Here is an 18,358-nt window from a genome sequence, read left to right as displayed (position 1 = left end):
CTGAAAGTAACAAAAACCCAGGTGAGATGGAAGAGAACAGCAGACTCCAACATGTGCTTTTGTGTGTGACAGAGGAGTCCAGGATTCCCAGCGGCCAGATTTCAGGGAGATAGTATCATCTTGATGATGCCTTGTTTTGGACATTTTCAGGGCCTCAAAACTGTAAACTTGTAAGATAATAAATCCCCATTGTTAAAAGCTGACTCATTTCATGGTATATTGCTTCCAGCAACATAGCAAAATAAAACAGGTGGATTCACAAACATGAAGAGTATTAAGAGCATGGGTTGACAAACACTTATTGTCTTTATTGAGACTTATTATTCACTGAAGGACACTCTCAAATACAATGATCACAAGTGTGTGCTCTGAGATATCTAGCCATCAGTGCAGTTTTTCTTCAGAATTTTGTACTTTTCAAACCAAGGTACAAGATACACTGAGAAGAAGCACTTGATTTCCTAAAAACAAAACAAAAGAGAACAAAAGCAACATTTAGAAAAGAGCAATATGCACAGTGAAAATTTAGAAGGGAGAAAGTAGAGGATATAAGACAAGAGGGTGGCGAAATGAACCAACATCTCACCATCCATCCTATCCAGATCTGGTTTGATGTTTATTTTGATTTCAGTCACCTGATAGTAATATTGCTGGGATCATCCTAGAAAATGTCTTTCTGTTAGTGGTCATATTTGGAGAATGAAATAAAGTTCCCATTTTCATTATAGGAATGACTAATTCTTTTCTCCCTCTTCATCTTTACTTATGTGGACCCTCATACCTTTCCTTTCTCTGCCTCTACTGGCTCCATCCATCCATCCACCCATGCATCCATCCACCCATCCATCCACCCATCCATCCACCTTACAGCCACCCACCTCCATCAATCCATCCATCCATCCTTCCAGCCATCCATCCATCCACCCATTCACTGATACATCCATCCACTCATCCATCTGTCCTCCCATCCATCTATCCACCTTACTGCCACCCATTCATCCATCAATCCAACTTGCAGACATCCATCCATCTACCCATCCACCTTCCCTCCATCTATTCATCCATTCCCATCCATTCTTCCATTTATCCTTCCTTTTACCCATCTATCAATCCTTCTTGTTGTCATAACCTCTTTCCTCCTTCCTTCCATCCATCCACCCATCTATTGCAATGTCTCTCTCTTTCTCTTATCTTTATTCTCACCCAAGATTTCCCTTTTCTTTCTCACTACCCTTTTCTCCCATAATTAAAACTCATTACTTTAAACATATTTTTCATATTAGTGATTAACATTTCTTTGTTTGATCTCTATGGGACTCTAAGATTTTATTTCTCTGATTTTGTTGCCCTGCTTTTCAATTGAAACTCCAGAGTGGGGGTAGGGGTGGAGCATTCTAACATTTACATTTCTCACAAAATAAAAAACAGAAGACTAACTCCACCAATTCAATCTACAAAGTCAATATGTTCCTTTAGTTATACTTTACTGTGATCTTCAAATTTTTTCAGGTATTTCACAATCTTCTCCAGGGAAGAACCAAAAAGGTTCACCTAGTGTACTTTCAGGAATTATCCATGTAGAAAGTGGGCAGGGAGCCCAGGGGTGACTATGTTTCTGTGTTGGGAACACCCAGACCTTTATGACCAGGTGACCATATAATTTATAAAACAAACCAGGGTATGTTGTAAGCAAAAGGGTTGCTAGTAGTGATTACAGCAGGAAACTAGTCATAAATCAGCCTAATATTAACTCATTTGGGTAGAGTGAAGTGTTTTGCAGGGCTGCTAAGACTTGAGTACCTCCACAGGCCCCTCGCACGTGGGACCCACCCTGACTTGGGCACTGCAGTGATGATGGTGTGGGCCAGGGTCCAGCCAGCCTCCCCCAGGTGCAGCAACCCATGGGTGGGCACAAAGCATATTCGGGGTCTAGGCTGCACTTGGGGCTCCCTGGCAGCTCACACACATGCAAGTTTGCCTCCTGTCCCCAGCCCAGATATTTCTGATCTCACTTTCTCGTCACCTTTTCCTCCTTCCCAAGTTGACTGCTTGCACATTCTAGACATTCATCCTGGCATATGGATGAGTTCCTGCTGGCTGCTAAAACAGCATTAATAAATAACCATTTCCTTTGGCCCCAGAGTGTCCCACCACAGTTCATCTACCACAGCTCCCCTCTCCTTCCAGAAACAAAGGAGTGATTTATTTGGGACAAGACCTTAGCCCAGCTCCTGCTCATCTTCATTTTACTCTTTGAGAGTAACAAAATTATTGGTGCATTCCTTTCAAGCAGAGCTTGAAAAAACCCCAAGTGATTCTCCCTCAACTTATCCTACAACCACAGAAAACTTTACCAGAAAACTGAGTCTGTAAGCTACTGTGCTTTCACCCAATACCTTGTAAAGCTCCCCTTCCTGGAAGACACAGTTGGTGGTCTCTGGCTTCTGGCAGGTGGTCCGCCGCATTTCAATGTCTGCATGAAGCTCCATATGATCAGTAATCTGTGGGAAGCAAGTGACAGGGAGTTCTAATATGACTTCCTCTCACTTTTCTTTAGCTTTCGGTAAAGGCAGCTCCTTTATTCCCTTACTCAAGGCTAAGAGACCCATCCTGGATGGGTTGGTGGGCTCTCTCTCCCCTTCCTCTCTCACTCCCCTGTCTCCTTTTATTGCTCGAGGAGAATGCACCAGAAACCACAGAAACATGGTCCTTTTCCATAGGTAAGTCCCACCCTTGGAGAGCACAAAGTATGTTGACGGTTTGGGCAAGGGCCCATGTTATGGGTTGAACTGTGTCCCCCAGAAAGGCATGTCCAAGTCCTGTGCATGGGACTCTATTTGGAAATAGGGTCTTTGAAGATGTAACCAGTTAAGATGGGGCCAAACTGGACTAGGGAGTGTTCTGGTCCAATATGACTGGCATCCACAGAAGGAGAGGAAGTTTGGTTGTAGACAGAGAGGACATCTGTGTGATAGAGGCAGAGATTGAGCTATGCCACAAGCCAAAAATGCTATGAATTGCCCACCAACCCTGAAACCCTACATACTTTGGTGGAAGTGAGGCCCTGCTGACACCTTGATGTAGACATCTGACCACTGTTATTTTAAGCCACCCAGGTTGTGGTACTTGGCTATGGCAGCCCTAGCAAGCTAAAACAACCAGGACACTTTTTTCTGTAAAGGGTCAGACAATCAATATTATAGTCTTTGCAGTTCCCCCAGTTTCTGTGGCCATAGCTCAGCTCTACAGTTGGAGCAAAAGCAGCCACGGAGGATATGGACACAAAAGCCCAGGACTGGATTCTACTAAATCAAAAGGGGTCTGCAGGCAGATTTGGGTCACAATTTGCCCACCGCTGATCTTGGGTGTTGATCCACACCACTGTCTTTGGGTTTCTCTCAAAATGCCCACTGTAGATGGAATGAGGTTGGATTTCACTTGAGTCAGAGTTCCCCAAGAATGCCAGGGGTCCCCTGCTGTAGCCATCTACAAAGGAGGAAAGCTGTGCACTGACCTGCTTCTTGACTTTCAGGGCTCGAACAATCCGGAAATTGTACTTGTCATCACTTTTCTGGTTGAACTCTTTGGTCATGAACTCCAGGGTGTCAGCTACGTAAACATCTGTTGCAGTCACCTCTTGGATTTTTATAAAGGTTTTTTTCCCTGCTTCATTGGAGAAGGCCACTAGGGCCACCAGAATGGCCAGCAGGAGCTGCAGGGCCTGCTGGGGTCTGGCCATGGTCTGTCTGCTGGGAGGAAAGGAAAGGGCCTGTCCTGGTTTTTAGCCAGCAGCTCCTCGACCTGCCCTGGCCAGATTTAGGAGCAGGCTATAGAGTACACTCCTCTCCTTCCTCCCTTTTTATCTGTAGCCACACCCACAGAAGATCAGGGGCAGTGACATGTGGGGAACTGCTGGGGACCAATGTACTCACGTCCTTCGTCCTTTCAGTGTTTTACCCAGTCACCTCTCACACACACATGCTCATGCATGCACACATGCACTGCTTCTCTTTGGGGGGCAGCTCCCTCAGCATCACCCACCCTCCTGCTAGCGGCAGGCTAGGTAGGTCAACCGAGGCAGCGAGACACCTAGGGCCCAGGTGCAGGGCCAGAGGTCTGAGATGATAGCAAAACTTGCAACTCAGTGGAAAGATCACTTCATTGCAAACAAGAATGTCCTCAATAAAACATGTTGACCATTTCCTGGTTAATCTGACTCTGTTCCTTGATAGCTGTGGAAATCACCGAAGAAAGGAAGTAGGGAGGGACGGGGTAAAGAGAGTGGAGATTTTCCATGCCCAGCTTCAGCTTATAGCAGAGCAAAAGGCCAGAGTATAAAAACAAATCAACTGGGCCCACTTCTCTTTCTTGAGCACACCCATGCTAACTTCTCTAACATATCTTATATTTTCCAATAAACTTCACCTTTTGCTGCTACTATTTGCTTTCTTGTTCTTGAATTCTTTCTCCTGATGAGACCCCAAGCCTGGAGTGGAGCTAGGCTCCAGTATCAGCAGAGCTCTGGTAACATCTGCCTGGTAACACTGCTGTCCCACCAAGGCGGGGGAGGTGGGGCTCTGTCCACCAAGCTCATCTCCGCGGGGGCCGTGGGAAGTCTGGAGAGGCAGGAAGCGGCGGACACACAAGTTGCCGAAGCACGAACAGGTGAGCTTGGGGCCTTGGCCACTGCCCAGGGCCGTGGGAGGTTAGAGACCTCTGGGGAGGGGCTGCCGGCCTGGAAGGCCCCTCTGGCCTTGCCCTGCTCCTGGAGACCGGTTTTGGCTGCAGCCCTGCCTCAAAGGACAAAGCAGCACTAGGAAAGGTGAGATGTAAAGGCTTTTATCTCCAATGGCAATAGTATTTGAGCGTTGTTGAATCCTAAGTACGAGCTCAACTTTATTCACAGATGTCTGTATAAAGAGGAGGTGGAAAAGAGATTGCAATGAATCCATGGGTCTTCAGTTGTAAGACACGAAGTGCTAGCGCATCCTAGGAAGACAAGCAAGTTTGGCATCCCAGTGAAGAAGGAAGCATTTGTTTTGGGGATGAACTGGGGGCTCTGCCTGAGGTGCATGCAGAGCTCAGGGCTCAATTCAACTGTGTTATTGTAATGTCATTGATAGAAAGTCCGTTATGGCAGCATGTGGACTAATGTGATGTAAAGTGTGTGCAATGATGGCTTCCTGTGTTATGGGACACAGAGGAGGATGTAGGTGAGCCCAGGTTAGGGGAATCTGGAAGGAAGGAGGCCTGTGTCAGGTCTTTCCACTAAGGCCAGCCAGGTTGTGCCATGAGCCACCTACGGCCAATGCAGAGGCTGGTGGTGGGAAACAAGGGTCTCTCCCATTAACACCCCCTAAAACTCTCCCTCACAGACACACCCCCACATCCACACACTGAAACACAAAAACATATACCCACCTTTTCACATTCACATGCAATGAAAAACAGGCCCAATGAAAACCACAGACATACAGACACATCACACAACCAGTACAACGAGAAACACAGACAGACAGCACCAACCATGCAACAGGGAGTCTGCTCCACTTGCTGGTAAAGTGGGATTTGAATCCTTTTCCTGTTGGGTTGCTCTGAGGAACTAAGTAAGAATCAGTGGTGGGATAATTACGTGGAACCTTGAATAGGGGGTGAGATCTTGTTAGTTTGTACACATTAGTGTGATGCTGATACATCCCAGAGTAATTTGAGCAGAGAATAAAGAAGTATTTGCAAAGCCTCCTGGAGGGACTGTGGAAAAATGTGGAAATAGTAAACTTCCCCACCTGAGGAATTCCTGATATTCTCACAAGCATTGGGGACCACCAATTTAGTAGGCTGAGCCCTCGATCTTGGGGCTTGCCCTTATGAAACTTATTCCTGCAAAGGAGAGGCTAAGCCTACTTATAATTATGCCTAAGAGTCGCCCCAGAGAACCTCTTTTGTTGCTCAGATGTGGCCTCTCTCTCTCTAAGCCCACTTGGCAGGGGAACTCACTGCCCTCCCCCCTATGTGGGACATGACTCCCAGGGGTGTAAATCTCCCTGGCAATGTAGGATATGACTCCCGATTATGAACATGGACCTGGCATCATGGGATTGAGAAAAACTTCTTGACCAAAAGGGAAAAAAGAAATAAAAAAAAAATAAAGTTTCAGTGGCTGAGAGATTCCAAATAAGATCAAGAGGTCATTCTGGAGTTTATTCTTATGTGTTATATAGCTATCCCTTTTTAGTTTTTAGTGTGTTAGAATAGCTACAAGGAAATAACTGAAACTGTTGAACTGTAATCCAGTATCCTTGATTCTTGAAAATGATTGTGTAACTACATAGCTTTTGCAGTGTGACTGTGTAATTGTGAAACCTTGAGACTGACCCTCCCTTTATGCAGTGTGTGGACAGATGAGTAAGAAAATAAAGACAAAAAATAATAGGGAGATTAGGTGTATGAGATGCTTTGGGTGTTCTTTTTTATTTTTTATTCTTATTTTCATTTGTTCTTGGAGTAATGAAAATGTTCAAAAATTGACTGTGGTGAGTGCACAACTATATGATTGTACACTTTGGATGATTATCTGGTATGTGAATATATCTCAATAAAATTGCATTAAAAAAAGAATCTGTGGTGGTGACTGCTTGGTCCCTTTTACCTCAATAGCAGAACTCCATTTTTTTTTTTTTTTTTTTTTTTGAGCATGTGGCTACCTCAAATGAAGCCTGTGTTACTCAGCAGTGGGTGTGGCCATCAGACCAAGAAACAAGTGGAATTGTTGTTTGGGGCTTGTGCTGGTTTGAAATTGCTATGTACCCCAGGAAGGACTATGTTCTTTAATGCAATCTTTTGGGGGAGAGTTACTATCGGTGGGATCTTTTGCTTAGGTTGTTTCCATGGAGATGTGACCCAGCCAACTGTGGGTGCAACCTTTTGATTAGGTTATTTCCATGGAGATGTGACCCTTCCCATTCAAGGCGTGTCTTGATTACTTTTCTGGAGTCCTTAAGAGAGCTCAGGGGCTGATGCATCCCCAAATGCTTGAAGATGCAGACAGAAAGACGTTTGGAGAGGCTAAGCTAAGAGATGAAGCCCAGAGTTTGCCCCAGAGAAGCTAAGAGAGAGAAACACCCTGATAGAAACGCCCCAGGAGAACAAGCAAAAATGCACAGGTGCTGAGAGAGAGAAGCTAAGAGAACCAGAAGCTCAGAGACATTTTGGAGAAAGCTATTTTAATAAACCAGAACCCAGGAGCAAAGGACCAGCAGACCAGCCAGGTGCCTTCCCAACTGTCAGAGGTGTTCTGGATGCCAACACCCTTTCCTCAACAAAGGTATCCTCTTATTGATGGCTTAGTTTAGACACTTCTAAAGCCTTAGAACTGTAAATTTGTACCCTAATAAATCCCCTTTATAAAAACCAATCCATTTCTGGTATTTTGCCTTCCAGCAGTTTTAGCAAACTGGAACAGGACTTATGGGAATAACCCCATGAAAATCTGACTCAGCTTGTTGGAGTTGTTTTTGCCCTATTGGCTTTTGGGAACAAGGAGATGATGGCTGGAGCCCCAGCAGCTGTCTTGGAACATGAGGTAACCTGGAGGATAGAAACCAGCTGAGGATGGCAGAGCAGAATGATGGAAGAAGTCTGGTGCCTTGTGCCCTGATCATTTCTTGACATCACAGTATCAGCCCTATACTGCCATTTGGGTTTCTTTTGTAGGAGAAAATGATCTCTTGTGTGGTTAAGCCATTTTAGTTTGGGTTTCTTTTATAGGAGAAAATGATCTCTTGTGTGGTTAAGCCACTTTAGTTTGGGTTTCTGGTCCTCACAGCCACACACTAATGCTAATTGGAGCAGTATCTGACACATGGCAATGCTTAATCGATGATGGGATTATTGTGCAATGGTCTCATCAAAATTTACAAAATTTTGTTTCCTGTTGTTTGATTTAGGATTTTCATAACCTACATGTATTTCTTGCAGAGTTGCTGTAAGATTAGAAATAATAAATGTAAGTATCCAGCCCCTGGGGGTGGGGTGGGGTGGTGGCACTCTAAAAGAATACTTCTTGTCAATGTTGGGGCTCAGATGGCCTCCCAGTACTCCTAGTGCTACACCCACCTGGCAAATGTTCCTTTCCTGAGCTCAGTGTGTCACCCTTTCTGCTTTCACCCTGATCATATCAAACCTCGTACGCAGCTGTCTCAGTTCCCAGTGAAGAGGCAAATGGAGAATCACAGGACTCAGGCAGGAGGAGGAGGGGACCCACCCCTCCCAATGACGAACCTGCAGCCTTCTCTCCTGGCCGGTCCTGCTGTTCTTCCTGTCACCCCCCTTTCCTTCCTGGCTGCTGCACAACGAGGCAAGAAGTCTATGGAACACCGTATCCTGCCTGCACTCTTGATCTCCCCCTTCTTCACCCAGATTTCTCTTCTGGTTGTCCCGTCCCTACACCCCAGAATGCATGTTCTCCCCCAAGCCCAGACTTGGCCTCCTTCTCTGTTAGTGGTTCTTCACCATTGGGGACGCATGGACATCCTCTGAAAGCCAATGGAAGCTGTGGCTCTCTCCCCACGGAGCAGAGGATGAGACCTGGTGAGCAAAGCCCACTCCTGGGGTGTGGGCAAACCCCTATGTCCACTTCCCCATATGTTTGGAGGTTCTAGTGGTGCCATTTACTCCTTGACCCTGGGTGAGTTTCCAGGCCATCCCATGGACTCCCAAATCACACTTGGGCCACACAAATGGTCTCAGTCCAGTAACTAAAATCAGATATTAAGAGGCCAGTCTCTATGGATGGTCAAAACTTAGAATGTGGTTTACACTTGAAACTTCTCCCTCTCCCCTTGCTGGGGCCTCCTCCTCCAGGCTGGCTGCCTGCATTTGAGGAAGGAGTTGTGGCTGGCTTATGTTTATTTTTTATAGCCCCCATATCACATCTCCTCCTCCCCAGTGGTTGGTGGAGCTTTCTGGCAAAGGGAATTGGAGAGGAGGAAGGGATGAGGAAACCAAACGTTCCTATTTGCCTGGCATGGAGCAGATGCTCCTGCTTCAGTGCTCCCAACCTTGGCAGGGTTTAAAGCCGGCTTGCCCATGGTCCTTTTCTGGTTCTCCCTTATTCTCTGTTGCCAGTGACATCTACCCTTTAGCCTTATGGACACTGGCATTAGTTTTCTATTGCTGTTGTATAAAATGATCACAAATGTAGTGGCTTAAAGCAACACAAATTTATTATCACATACTTCTGAGAGTCAGGAGTCCCAGTCTCAAGGTGTTGCAGGGCTGCGTCCCTTCTGGAGGGAGGCCCTGGGGAAGAATCCACCTCTGTGTCTTCTCCAGCTTCTAGAGGCCACCCACATTCCTTGATTAATGGCCCCTTCCTCTATCTTCAAAGCCAGAAACTCAGAGTCTTCAAATCTCTCTCTCTCTCTGACCTCTGCTCCTGCCATCGCACCTCCTCCAACTCTGACCCTCCTGCCTCCTTCCCTCCCAGATGGTCCCTTGTGATGCTGTCAAGCCCACCTGGATAATCAGGACACCCTCCCATCTCAAGCTCCTTTACCTAACTACACCTGCAAAGCCTCTTTTGCACATCAGGTCCCACACTCACAGGTTTCACCTTTGAGGGTCATTGTTTTGCTGACCACTGTGACACACATTCCTCTCTTCCTCTTTCAGCCTGAGCATCCTCCTGTTTCTTTATGCTCAGGGGTGTGAACCTGTTTCGCACCCCTCCCTCCCCAGCTGCTCTCAGCTCAGGACAATCCCAATCTGGCCCCCCTTATTTGCTCAGCCAGGGAAGCAGGGTATCAGTAGCCACTCAGTTCATGTGTTCGAGGCGAGGGTCAGATGTGGGATCACTTCCCTCAAACTTTCCCTCTACTATCCAACTCCTGAGCATTTAATTTTCTTAGCCTCAGTGATTGATTTAGAATCTTCTCCAGCTACCATGAAAAACTGCACCTTCCATGGATGTCTGCCTGGGTCAAAAATTCCACTGTAACATGTGGCTACATTTATATAAAATGTTGCATATAACTTCAGGGGTTTTATACACCCCTGAATCACGTGTGAATCCCGAATGAAGAGCGTCTTTTCTACACTTTCAACCACTAAGAATTCATCCATGTGCCAAGCTTTTATGGACGTGGCTCCCCAGGTCCCAGTTTTGAGGTCTGATCTTATACATCCAACTGATTGCTGCAAATTTCTTTGAAAGTCCCTGCATGTGCTGAAATTCCTCAATCCTAAGACTGACCCATTGTCATCACTCTTCTGGCACCACCTCTCTGGGTCCCACATTCTGTCCACAGCTTCATCAATCTCCTTCCTTCTGTGCCCAGAGACCCCAAAGCCAGCTCCCAAGTCCCATCCTGTCACCCATTCATTCTCTCAGCTCCTTCCCTGCTGCAGGTTCTTCAAGGATAATGCACACCAATGGGATTATTGCTAAGAGCCTGCATCTTTGGATGTCATTTTGTAGCCATTGATCTTATTTCTGGCAGCAGCTTTCCAAAGTCCACCAAGAGCTGATTCATTTGCTGAGATTTGCAATATAAGGGATCATAACTCCCAGCTGTCAGAAAGGCTTTCTGGTCCACCTTGAAGAGAATATTAACTTCAAAGTTACCTGTGCTTGCCTAATGTGCCTGTGGCCTCAGGCTCTGAGTGTCTCTGCTGGAAGATGCTCTCTGGCCCCCAATCTGTCATCTTGGACCAACGATCATGCTGAGGATGCGGAACTGGCTGGTTTCTAAAATTTCATGCTCATTCTTCAACTCTAGTCATTTTGTAAGGTCTCCACTTGTAATTGAAGAAGGTCCCTCCCCTCCTAACTCTTCACGGTTTCCTACAGTTCAGATAGGTTTGGTACAGTCTTGGTTTAGTTCCCTCATCTTTTACACCCCTCACAGATGCTATTCTCTTGAACCAAGTAGAACTAATGGCTGCTCCCTGGATTCAGTGTGGATTAAAGTGGGGGACTAGCCCGGTGGTTGCCCAGGATGCCCGTCTACCAGGAGAATCATCATGTCACTGAATTAGGGTATGGATGAGAAATTCATACTTATCAATGCTTTTCCCAGAGGTTAGGATTGCAACCCCTTGAAGGTAGCTCCAGTTTGCTTTGGGACTTTGGTTTGGTTGGATTTTGTTTTGTAGAACTGGGGCTAAGTGGAGCGTCTGGGATCACAGACAGGTTGATTTCTCAGCCAGGGACATCTCTTCACCTCTCCCTAGAACCTGAACCCTCTTCTCTCAAAGTGGCAACAACAATGAAAGGGTGGGGTTGCAGGGGTCCAGATATCAGGGACACCAGACTCCCTCCTTGCCCAGCTCTCCCACATGCCTTCCTTCAAGTCAGTCTCAGAGCATCCTCTGAGGAGTTCTCTCCTCCCTTTCTTCACTGTATTATCACCTTCTCAACTCCCTTTCTTCACTTTGTTAGCACCTATTCATCTTCATTTCTTCACTTTGTTAATGCCCACTCATCTTCCTTTCGTCACTTTAATAGCACATACTAATCTCCTTTTCTTTACTTTTTTAGTGCCTACTCATCTTCATTTCTTCACCTTGTCAGTGTCTACTCATTTTCCTTTCTTTACTTTGTTAGCACTTATTCATCTTCCTTTCATCATTTTTTTAGCACCTGCGCATCTCTCATCACTTTGTTAGAGTTTACTCACCTCCTTTTCTTCACTTTTTAGTTGCCTACTCATTTTCACTTCTTCACTTTGTTAGCACCTACTCATCTCCCAGACTCTGCTCAAGGGTTGTCTTCTCCAGGAAGTGTTTTTGGATTGCTTAGCCCTCCCCTCTGCCTTGGCTGCTGTGGATGTGCTCTTTAAACCCTCACATTGCCTGTATGTAGGTCCATCAAAGCCTGCAAGAGTATCCTTCCTTCACTGCTTTTACAGTCTGTCTCTGCCACCTGCATCTAAGCCCTGCAGGGCAGTGAAGTCAGATTATCTGGGGTGACATCCTGGCTCCACCATTCACCAGTCAGGTGACTGTGGGCAGGTTGTTTATATTCAATGCCTCATTCTTCTCATCTGCAGAATGGGTATAACAATAATTCCTTTCCTGTGTTGTTGTGATAATTAAATCACATAACTCAGGCAATGCACCTGGAATGGTGTTTAACAAAGGTTAGCTGGTCATCAATATCATTGTCATCATTGCTGATACCTGGTGCAGTTCTTGAACTTGAAAGAATGAATTCACACACAAGTACACCTGCACAAACACACACATGCATGCACAAGTACACACATACACATCCATACCCCATGCACACAGACGTGCACACACACACGCTCACATTCATACTCAATCACACACATACATAGGCACCCCACCTGGCTTTCTCCCGTTCTGAGACACCAGAACTGTTTCCAGTTTGGGGCTATTTGTCAGTGGAGCTGCTGTGAAGACTTAATGCTTGGCCTGCTTTTTGCAGGGGATAAAGCAAGAGGGAACCCCTTCCAGCCAGGATCTGTCTTCTGGTTTCCTGGTATTTTACTCTGAGATAAAAAAAAAAAAAAAAAAAAAAAAGAAAAAGAAAAAGAAAAATCAAATTTGGTCCAGGCAAGAGAGGAAGAGCAAGTCTAATGTGCAATGGATACCAACAGGTTATTTGCAAGATAAAAGCACAAAAAATGACCAGAATCCATCTGAGATGCCACTCAGTTAAAGAAATGCAAATGAAAACAACTGGGTACCATGTTTCACCCATTAAACTAACAAAATCCAAAGAGTTAGGCAATATACCAGGGGTGCTAAAGTTTTGAGTACACTGGTGCTCTGGCGGAGTGATAAAAGGGTGAAAGATTAGGAAAGAATTTGGCATTAGTTACTGCTGAAAACTGATCCAAACATGGGGGCTAGCCTGCTGTGGAAACAGGAGGGTTTGTTGCTCCTGGGCAACAAAGAAGTGCCCTAGGACCCCCGTGGAAAGCCGTTCTGCGGGAAAGTCATGTTTCTTAGGGTGTGGTTTTTTACTGAATGGTTCTGAGGAGGGTGTCCTGGGCTAGCTGCTGTTTCAGAGGGGAGATTAGAAGAAGCAGGATAACCTAGAGATTGGTGCTCTCCTGAGATGAGGGTACCCCTGTAAGAGATGGGTGTAGCAAAGAGAGTCCAGGGCATCACTGATAAAAAAGCAGTGGTAGCTCAAAGAGGGGGGCATCGTGGCATTTTACGGCTGCTACAGGGCCTTTGGGGAAACCATCTTCCTGCCAACTATGCAGCCACGTTAGGTGTGTCTGTGCTCTCAGCCCAGTTAACCAGGTTTTTCTTTTTCATGCTGAGCTGATTTTCACTCTTCCAGTCTTAGACAGGTTTATACTCTTTCACTATTGTTCTAGTTTGCTAATGCTGCCGGAATGAAAAAGACCAGAAATGGATCGGCTTGTATAAAGGGGGTTTATTTGGTTACAAAGTTACAGTCTTAAGACCATAAAGTGTTCAAGCTAACACATCAGCAATAGGTTACCTTCACTGGAGGATGGCCAATGGTGTCCGGAAAACCTCTGTTAGCTGGGAAGACATGTAGCTGGCAACTGCTCCAAAGTTCTGATTCCAAAATGGCTTTCTCTCAGGATGTTCCTCTCTAGGCTGAAGCTCCTCTTCAAAATGTCACTCACAGTTGCTGTTGGAGCATTTGTCCTCTCTTAGCTTCTATGGAGCAAGAGCCTGCTTTCAACGGCCACCTTCAAACTCTCTCATCTGCAGCTTTTTCTTTTTTTTTTTTTAATCTTCATTTTATTGAGATATATTCACAAACCACACAGTCATACAAAACAAATCGTACATTCGATTGTTCACAGTACCATTACATAGTTGTACATTCATCACCTAAATCAATCCCTGACACCTTCATTAGCACATACACAAAAATAACAAGAATAATAATTAAAGTGAAAAAGAGCATTTGAAGTAAAAAAGAACACTGGGTACCTTTGTCTGTTTGTTTGTTTGTTTCCTTCCCCTATTTTTCTACTCATCCATCCATAAACTAGACAAAGTGGAGTGTGGTCCTTCTGGCTTTCCCAATCCCATTGTCACCCCTCATAAGCTACATTTTTATACAATTGTCTTCGAGATCCATGGGTTCCGGGTTGTAGTTTGATAGTTTCAGGTATCCACCACCAGCTACCCCAATTCTTTAGAACCTAAAAAGGGTTGTCTAAATTGTGCATAAGAGTGCCCACCAGAGTGACCTCTCGGCTCCTTTTGGAATCTCTCTGCCACTGAAGCTTATTTCATTTCCTTTCACATCCCCCTTTTGGTCAAGAAGATGTTCTCCGTCCCACGATGCCAGGTCTACATTCCTCCCCGGGAGTCATATTCCACGTTGCCAGGGAGATTCACTCCCCTGGGTGTCTGATCCCATGTAGGGGGGAGGGCAGTGATTTCACCTTTCAAGTTGGCTTAGCTAGAGAGAGAGGGCCACATCTGGGCAACAAAGAGGCATTCGGGAGGAGGCTCTTAGGCACAACCATAGGGAGGCCTAGCCTCTCCTTTGCAGCAACAGTCTTCTCAAGGGTAAATCCTGTGGTAGGGGGCTCAACCCATCAAACCACCAGTCCCCTATGTCTGTGGGCATGTTAGCAACCATTGAGGTGGGGTAGGCCAATACCACTGCATTCCCCATAGGTTCCTCAAGGGGGCTCTACATATTTTTTTCCTTGTTTTTTTTTTTTTCTTTTAACTTTTTTTTTTAAATCAACTGTATGAAAAAAATTAAAAAATTAAAAATTAAAAAAATAAAAAAACAACATACAGTAAAAGAACATTTCAAAGAGACCATAACAAGGGAGTAAGAAAAAGACAACTAACTTAAGATAACTGCTTTACTTCCAATATGTTCCTACTTTACCCAAGAAAGTTACCTAATATAGCAACATTTCTGTGAACTTGTTCCTACTATATCCATCAGAAATTAACAGACCATAGTCATTCCTGGACATCCCCAGAACGTTAAATACCTTATCTGTTCTTCTTGGATTATTGTTCCCCCTTCCTTAATTGCTCTCTATTGCTAGTTCCCCCACATTCTACATTATAAACCATTTGTTTTACATTTTTCAAAGTTCACATTAGTGGTAGCATATAATATTTCTCTTTTTGTGCCTGGCTTATTTTGCTCAGCATTATGTCTTCAAGGTTCATCCATGTTGTCATATGTTTCACGAGATAGTTCCTTCTTACTGCCGCGTAGTATTCCATCGTGTGTATATACCACATTTTATTTATCCACTCATCTGTTGAAGGACATTTGGGTTGTTTCCATCTCTTGGCAATTGTGAATAATGCTGCTATGAACATTGGCGTGCAGATATCTGTTTGTGTCACTGCTTTCCGATCTTCTGGGTATATACCGAGAAGTGCAATCACTGGATAGAATGGTAAATCTATATCTAGTTTTCTAAGGAACTGCCAGACTGACTTCCAGAGTGGCTGAACCATTATACAGTACCACCAACAATGAATAAGAGTTCCAATTTCTCCACATCCCCTCCAGCATTTGTAGTTTCCTGTTTGTTTAATGGCAGCCATTCTAATTGGTGTGAGATGGTATCTCATTGTGGTCTTAATCTGCATCTCTCTAATAGCTAGTGAAGCTGAACATTTTTTCATGTGTTTCTTGGCCATTTGTATTTCCTCTTCAGAGAACTGTCTTTTCATAGCTTTTGCCCATTTTATAATTGGGCTGTCTGTACTATTGTCATTGAGTTGTAGGATTTCTTTATATATGCAAGATATCAGTCTTTTGTCAGATACATGGTTTCCAAAAATTTTTTCCCATTGAGTTGGCTGCCTCTTTACCTTTTTGAGAAATTCCTTTGAGGTGCAGAAACTTCTAAGCTTGAGGAGTTCCCATTTATCTATTTTTTTCTTTTGTTGCTTGTGCTTTGGGTGTAAAGTCTAGGAAGTGGCTGCCTAATACAAGGTCTTGACGATGTTTTCCTACATTATCTTCTAGAAGTTTTATGGTACTTTCTTTTACATTGAGATCTTTGGTCCATTTTTTTTTTTTTTAATCATCATTTTATTGAGATATATTCACATACCACGCAGTCATACAAAACAAATTGTACTTTCGATTGTTTACAGTACCATTACATAGTTGTACATTCATCACCTAAATCAATCCCTGACACCTTCATTAGCCCACACACAAAAATAACAAGAATAATAATTAGAGTGAAAAAGAGCAATTGAAGTAAAAAAGAACACTGGGTACCTTTCTCTGTTTGTTTCCTTCCCCTACTTTTCTACACATCCATCCATAAACTAGACAAAGTGGAGTTTGGTCCTTATGGCATTCCCAATCCCATTGTCACCCCTCATAAGCTACATTTTTATGCAACTGTCTTCGAGATTCATGGGTTCTGGGTTGTAGTTTAATAGTTTCAGGTATCCACCACCAGCTACCCCAATTCTTTAGAACCTAAAAAGGGTTGTCTAAAGTGTGCGTAAGAGTGCCCACCAGAGTGATCTCTCGGCTCGTTTTGGAATCTCTCTGCCACTGAAGCTTATTTCATTTCCTTTCACATCCCCCTTTTGGTCAAGAAGATGTTCTCCATCCCACGATGCCGGGTCTACATTCCTCTCCGGGAGTCATATTCCACGTTGCCAGGGAGATTCACTCCCCTGGGTGTCTGGCCCCACGTAGGGGGGAGGGCAGTGATTTCACCGTTCAAGTTGGCTTAGCCAGAGAGAGAGGGCCACATCTGAGCAACAAAGAGGCATTCAGGAGGAGACTCTTAGGCACAAATATAGGGAGGCCTAGCCTCTCCTTTGCAGCAACCGTCGTCCCAAGGGTAAAACTTATGGTAGAGGGCTCAACCCATCAAACCACCAGTCCCCTATGTCTGTGGTCTTGTTAGCAACCATGGAGGTGGGGTAGGCGAATACCCCTGCATTCTCCACAGGCTCCTCAAGGGGGCACTACATCTTTTTTTTTTTTTTCCTTGTTTGTCTTTTTTCTTTTTCTTTTTTTTTTTTTTAACTTTCCCTTCTTTTTTAAATCAACTGTATGAAAAAAAAGTTAAAAAGAAAACAAACATACAATGAAAGAACATTTCAAAGAGACCATAACAAGGGAGTAAGAAAAAGACAACTAACCTAAGATAACTGCTTAACTTCCAACATGTTCCTACTTTACCCCAAGAAAGTTACATAATATAGCAACATTTCAGTGAACTTGTTCCTACTACATCCATCAGAAATTAACAGACCATAGTCATTTCTGGGCATCCCCAGAACGTTAAATAGCTTATCTGTTCTTCTTGGATTATTGTTCCCCCTTCCTTAATTGCTCTCTACTGCTAGTTCCCCTACATTCTACATTATAAACCATTTCTTTTACATTTTTCAAAGTTCACATTAGTGGTAGCATATAATATTTCTCTTTTTGTGCCTGGCTTATTTCGCTCAGCATTATGTCTTCAAGGTTCATCCATGTTGTCATATGTTTCACCAGATCGTTCCTTCTTACTGCCGCGTAGTATTCCATCGTGTGTATATACCACATTTTATTTATCCACTCATCTGTTGAAGGACATTTGGGTTGTTTCCATCTCTTGGCAATTGTGAATAATGCTGCTATGAACATTGGCGTGCAGATATCTGTTCGTGTCACTGCTTTCCGATCTTCCGGGTATATACCGAGAAGTGCAATCGCTGGATCGAATGGTAGCTCTATATCTAGTTTTCTAAGGAACTGCCAGACTGACTTCCAGAGTGGCTGAACCATTATACAGTCCCACCAACAATGAATAAGTGTTCCAATTTCTCCACATCCCCTCCAGCATTTGTAGTTTCCTGTTTGTTTAATGGCAGCCATTCTAACCGGTGTTAGATGGTATCCCATTGTGGTCTTAATTTGCATCTCTCTAATAGCTAGTGAAGCTGAACATTTTTTCATGTGTTTCTTGGCCATTTGTATTTCCTCTTCAGAGAACTGTCTTTTCATATCTTTTGCCCATTTTATAATTGGGCCGTCTGTACTATTGTCATTGAGTTGTAGGATTTCTTTGTATATGCAAGATATCAGTCTTTTGTCAGATACATGGTTTCCAAAAATTTTTTCCCATTGAGTTGGCTGCCTCTTTACCTTTTTGAGAAATTCCTTTGAGGTGCAGAAACTTCTAAGCTTGAGGAGTTCCCATTTATCTATTTTCTCTTTTGTTGCTTGTGTTTTGGGTGTAAAGTCTAGGAAGTGGCCTCCTAATACAAGGTCTTGAAGATGTTTTCCTACATTATCTTCTAGGAGTTTTATGGTACTTTCTTTTATATTGAGATCTTTGGTCCATTTTGAGTTAATTTTTGTGTAGGGGGTGAGGTAGGGGTTCTCTTTCAT

The 18,358-nt window shown here is 44.2% G+C and overlaps 1 protein-coding gene across 1 annotated transcript; it reads right to left on the bottom strand.

Moving 5' to 3' along the window:
- Nucleotides 1-265: 265 nt before the first annotated feature.
- CST11 (cystatin 11) lies at nt 266-12,494 on the bottom strand. Its single transcript, XM_037812055.1, has 4 exons — nt 12,351-12,494; nt 3,515-3,746; nt 2,397-2,501; nt 266-461 (listed from the first exon to the last, which is right to left on the bottom strand). Exons 2-4 carry the CDS (start codon nt 3,737-3,739, stop codon nt 378-380), a joined length of 414 nt encoding a protein of 137 aa, XP_037667983.1. The 5' UTR covers nt 3,740-3,746; nt 12,351-12,494; the 3' UTR covers nt 266-377.
- Nucleotides 12,495-18,358: the final 5,864 nt, after the last annotated feature.

The sequence above is a fragment of the Choloepus didactylus genome, chromosome 19 (genome assembly GCF_015220235.1).
Source record: "Choloepus didactylus isolate mChoDid1 chromosome 19, mChoDid1.pri, whole genome shotgun sequence".
Classification (NCBI taxonomy): Eukaryota; Metazoa; Chordata; class Mammalia; order Pilosa; family Megalonychidae; genus Choloepus; species Choloepus didactylus.
This window is presented reverse-complemented; position numbering and strand designations above follow the sequence as displayed.

Coding starts and splice junctions, on each gene's coding strand:
- CST11 (XM_037812055.1), bottom strand. CDS start 3,739: ATGGCCAGACCCCAGCAGGCCCTGCAGCTCCTGCTGGCCATTCTGGTG. Junction 2,502..3,514: donor CCCTGAAAGTCAAGAAGCAG/GTCAGTGCACAG, acceptor TGCTTCCCACAG/ATTACTGATCATATGGAGCT. Junction 462..2,396: donor AGGAAGGGGAGCTTTACAAG/GTATTGGGTGAA, acceptor TTTTGTTTTTAG/GAAATCAAGTGCTTCTTCTC.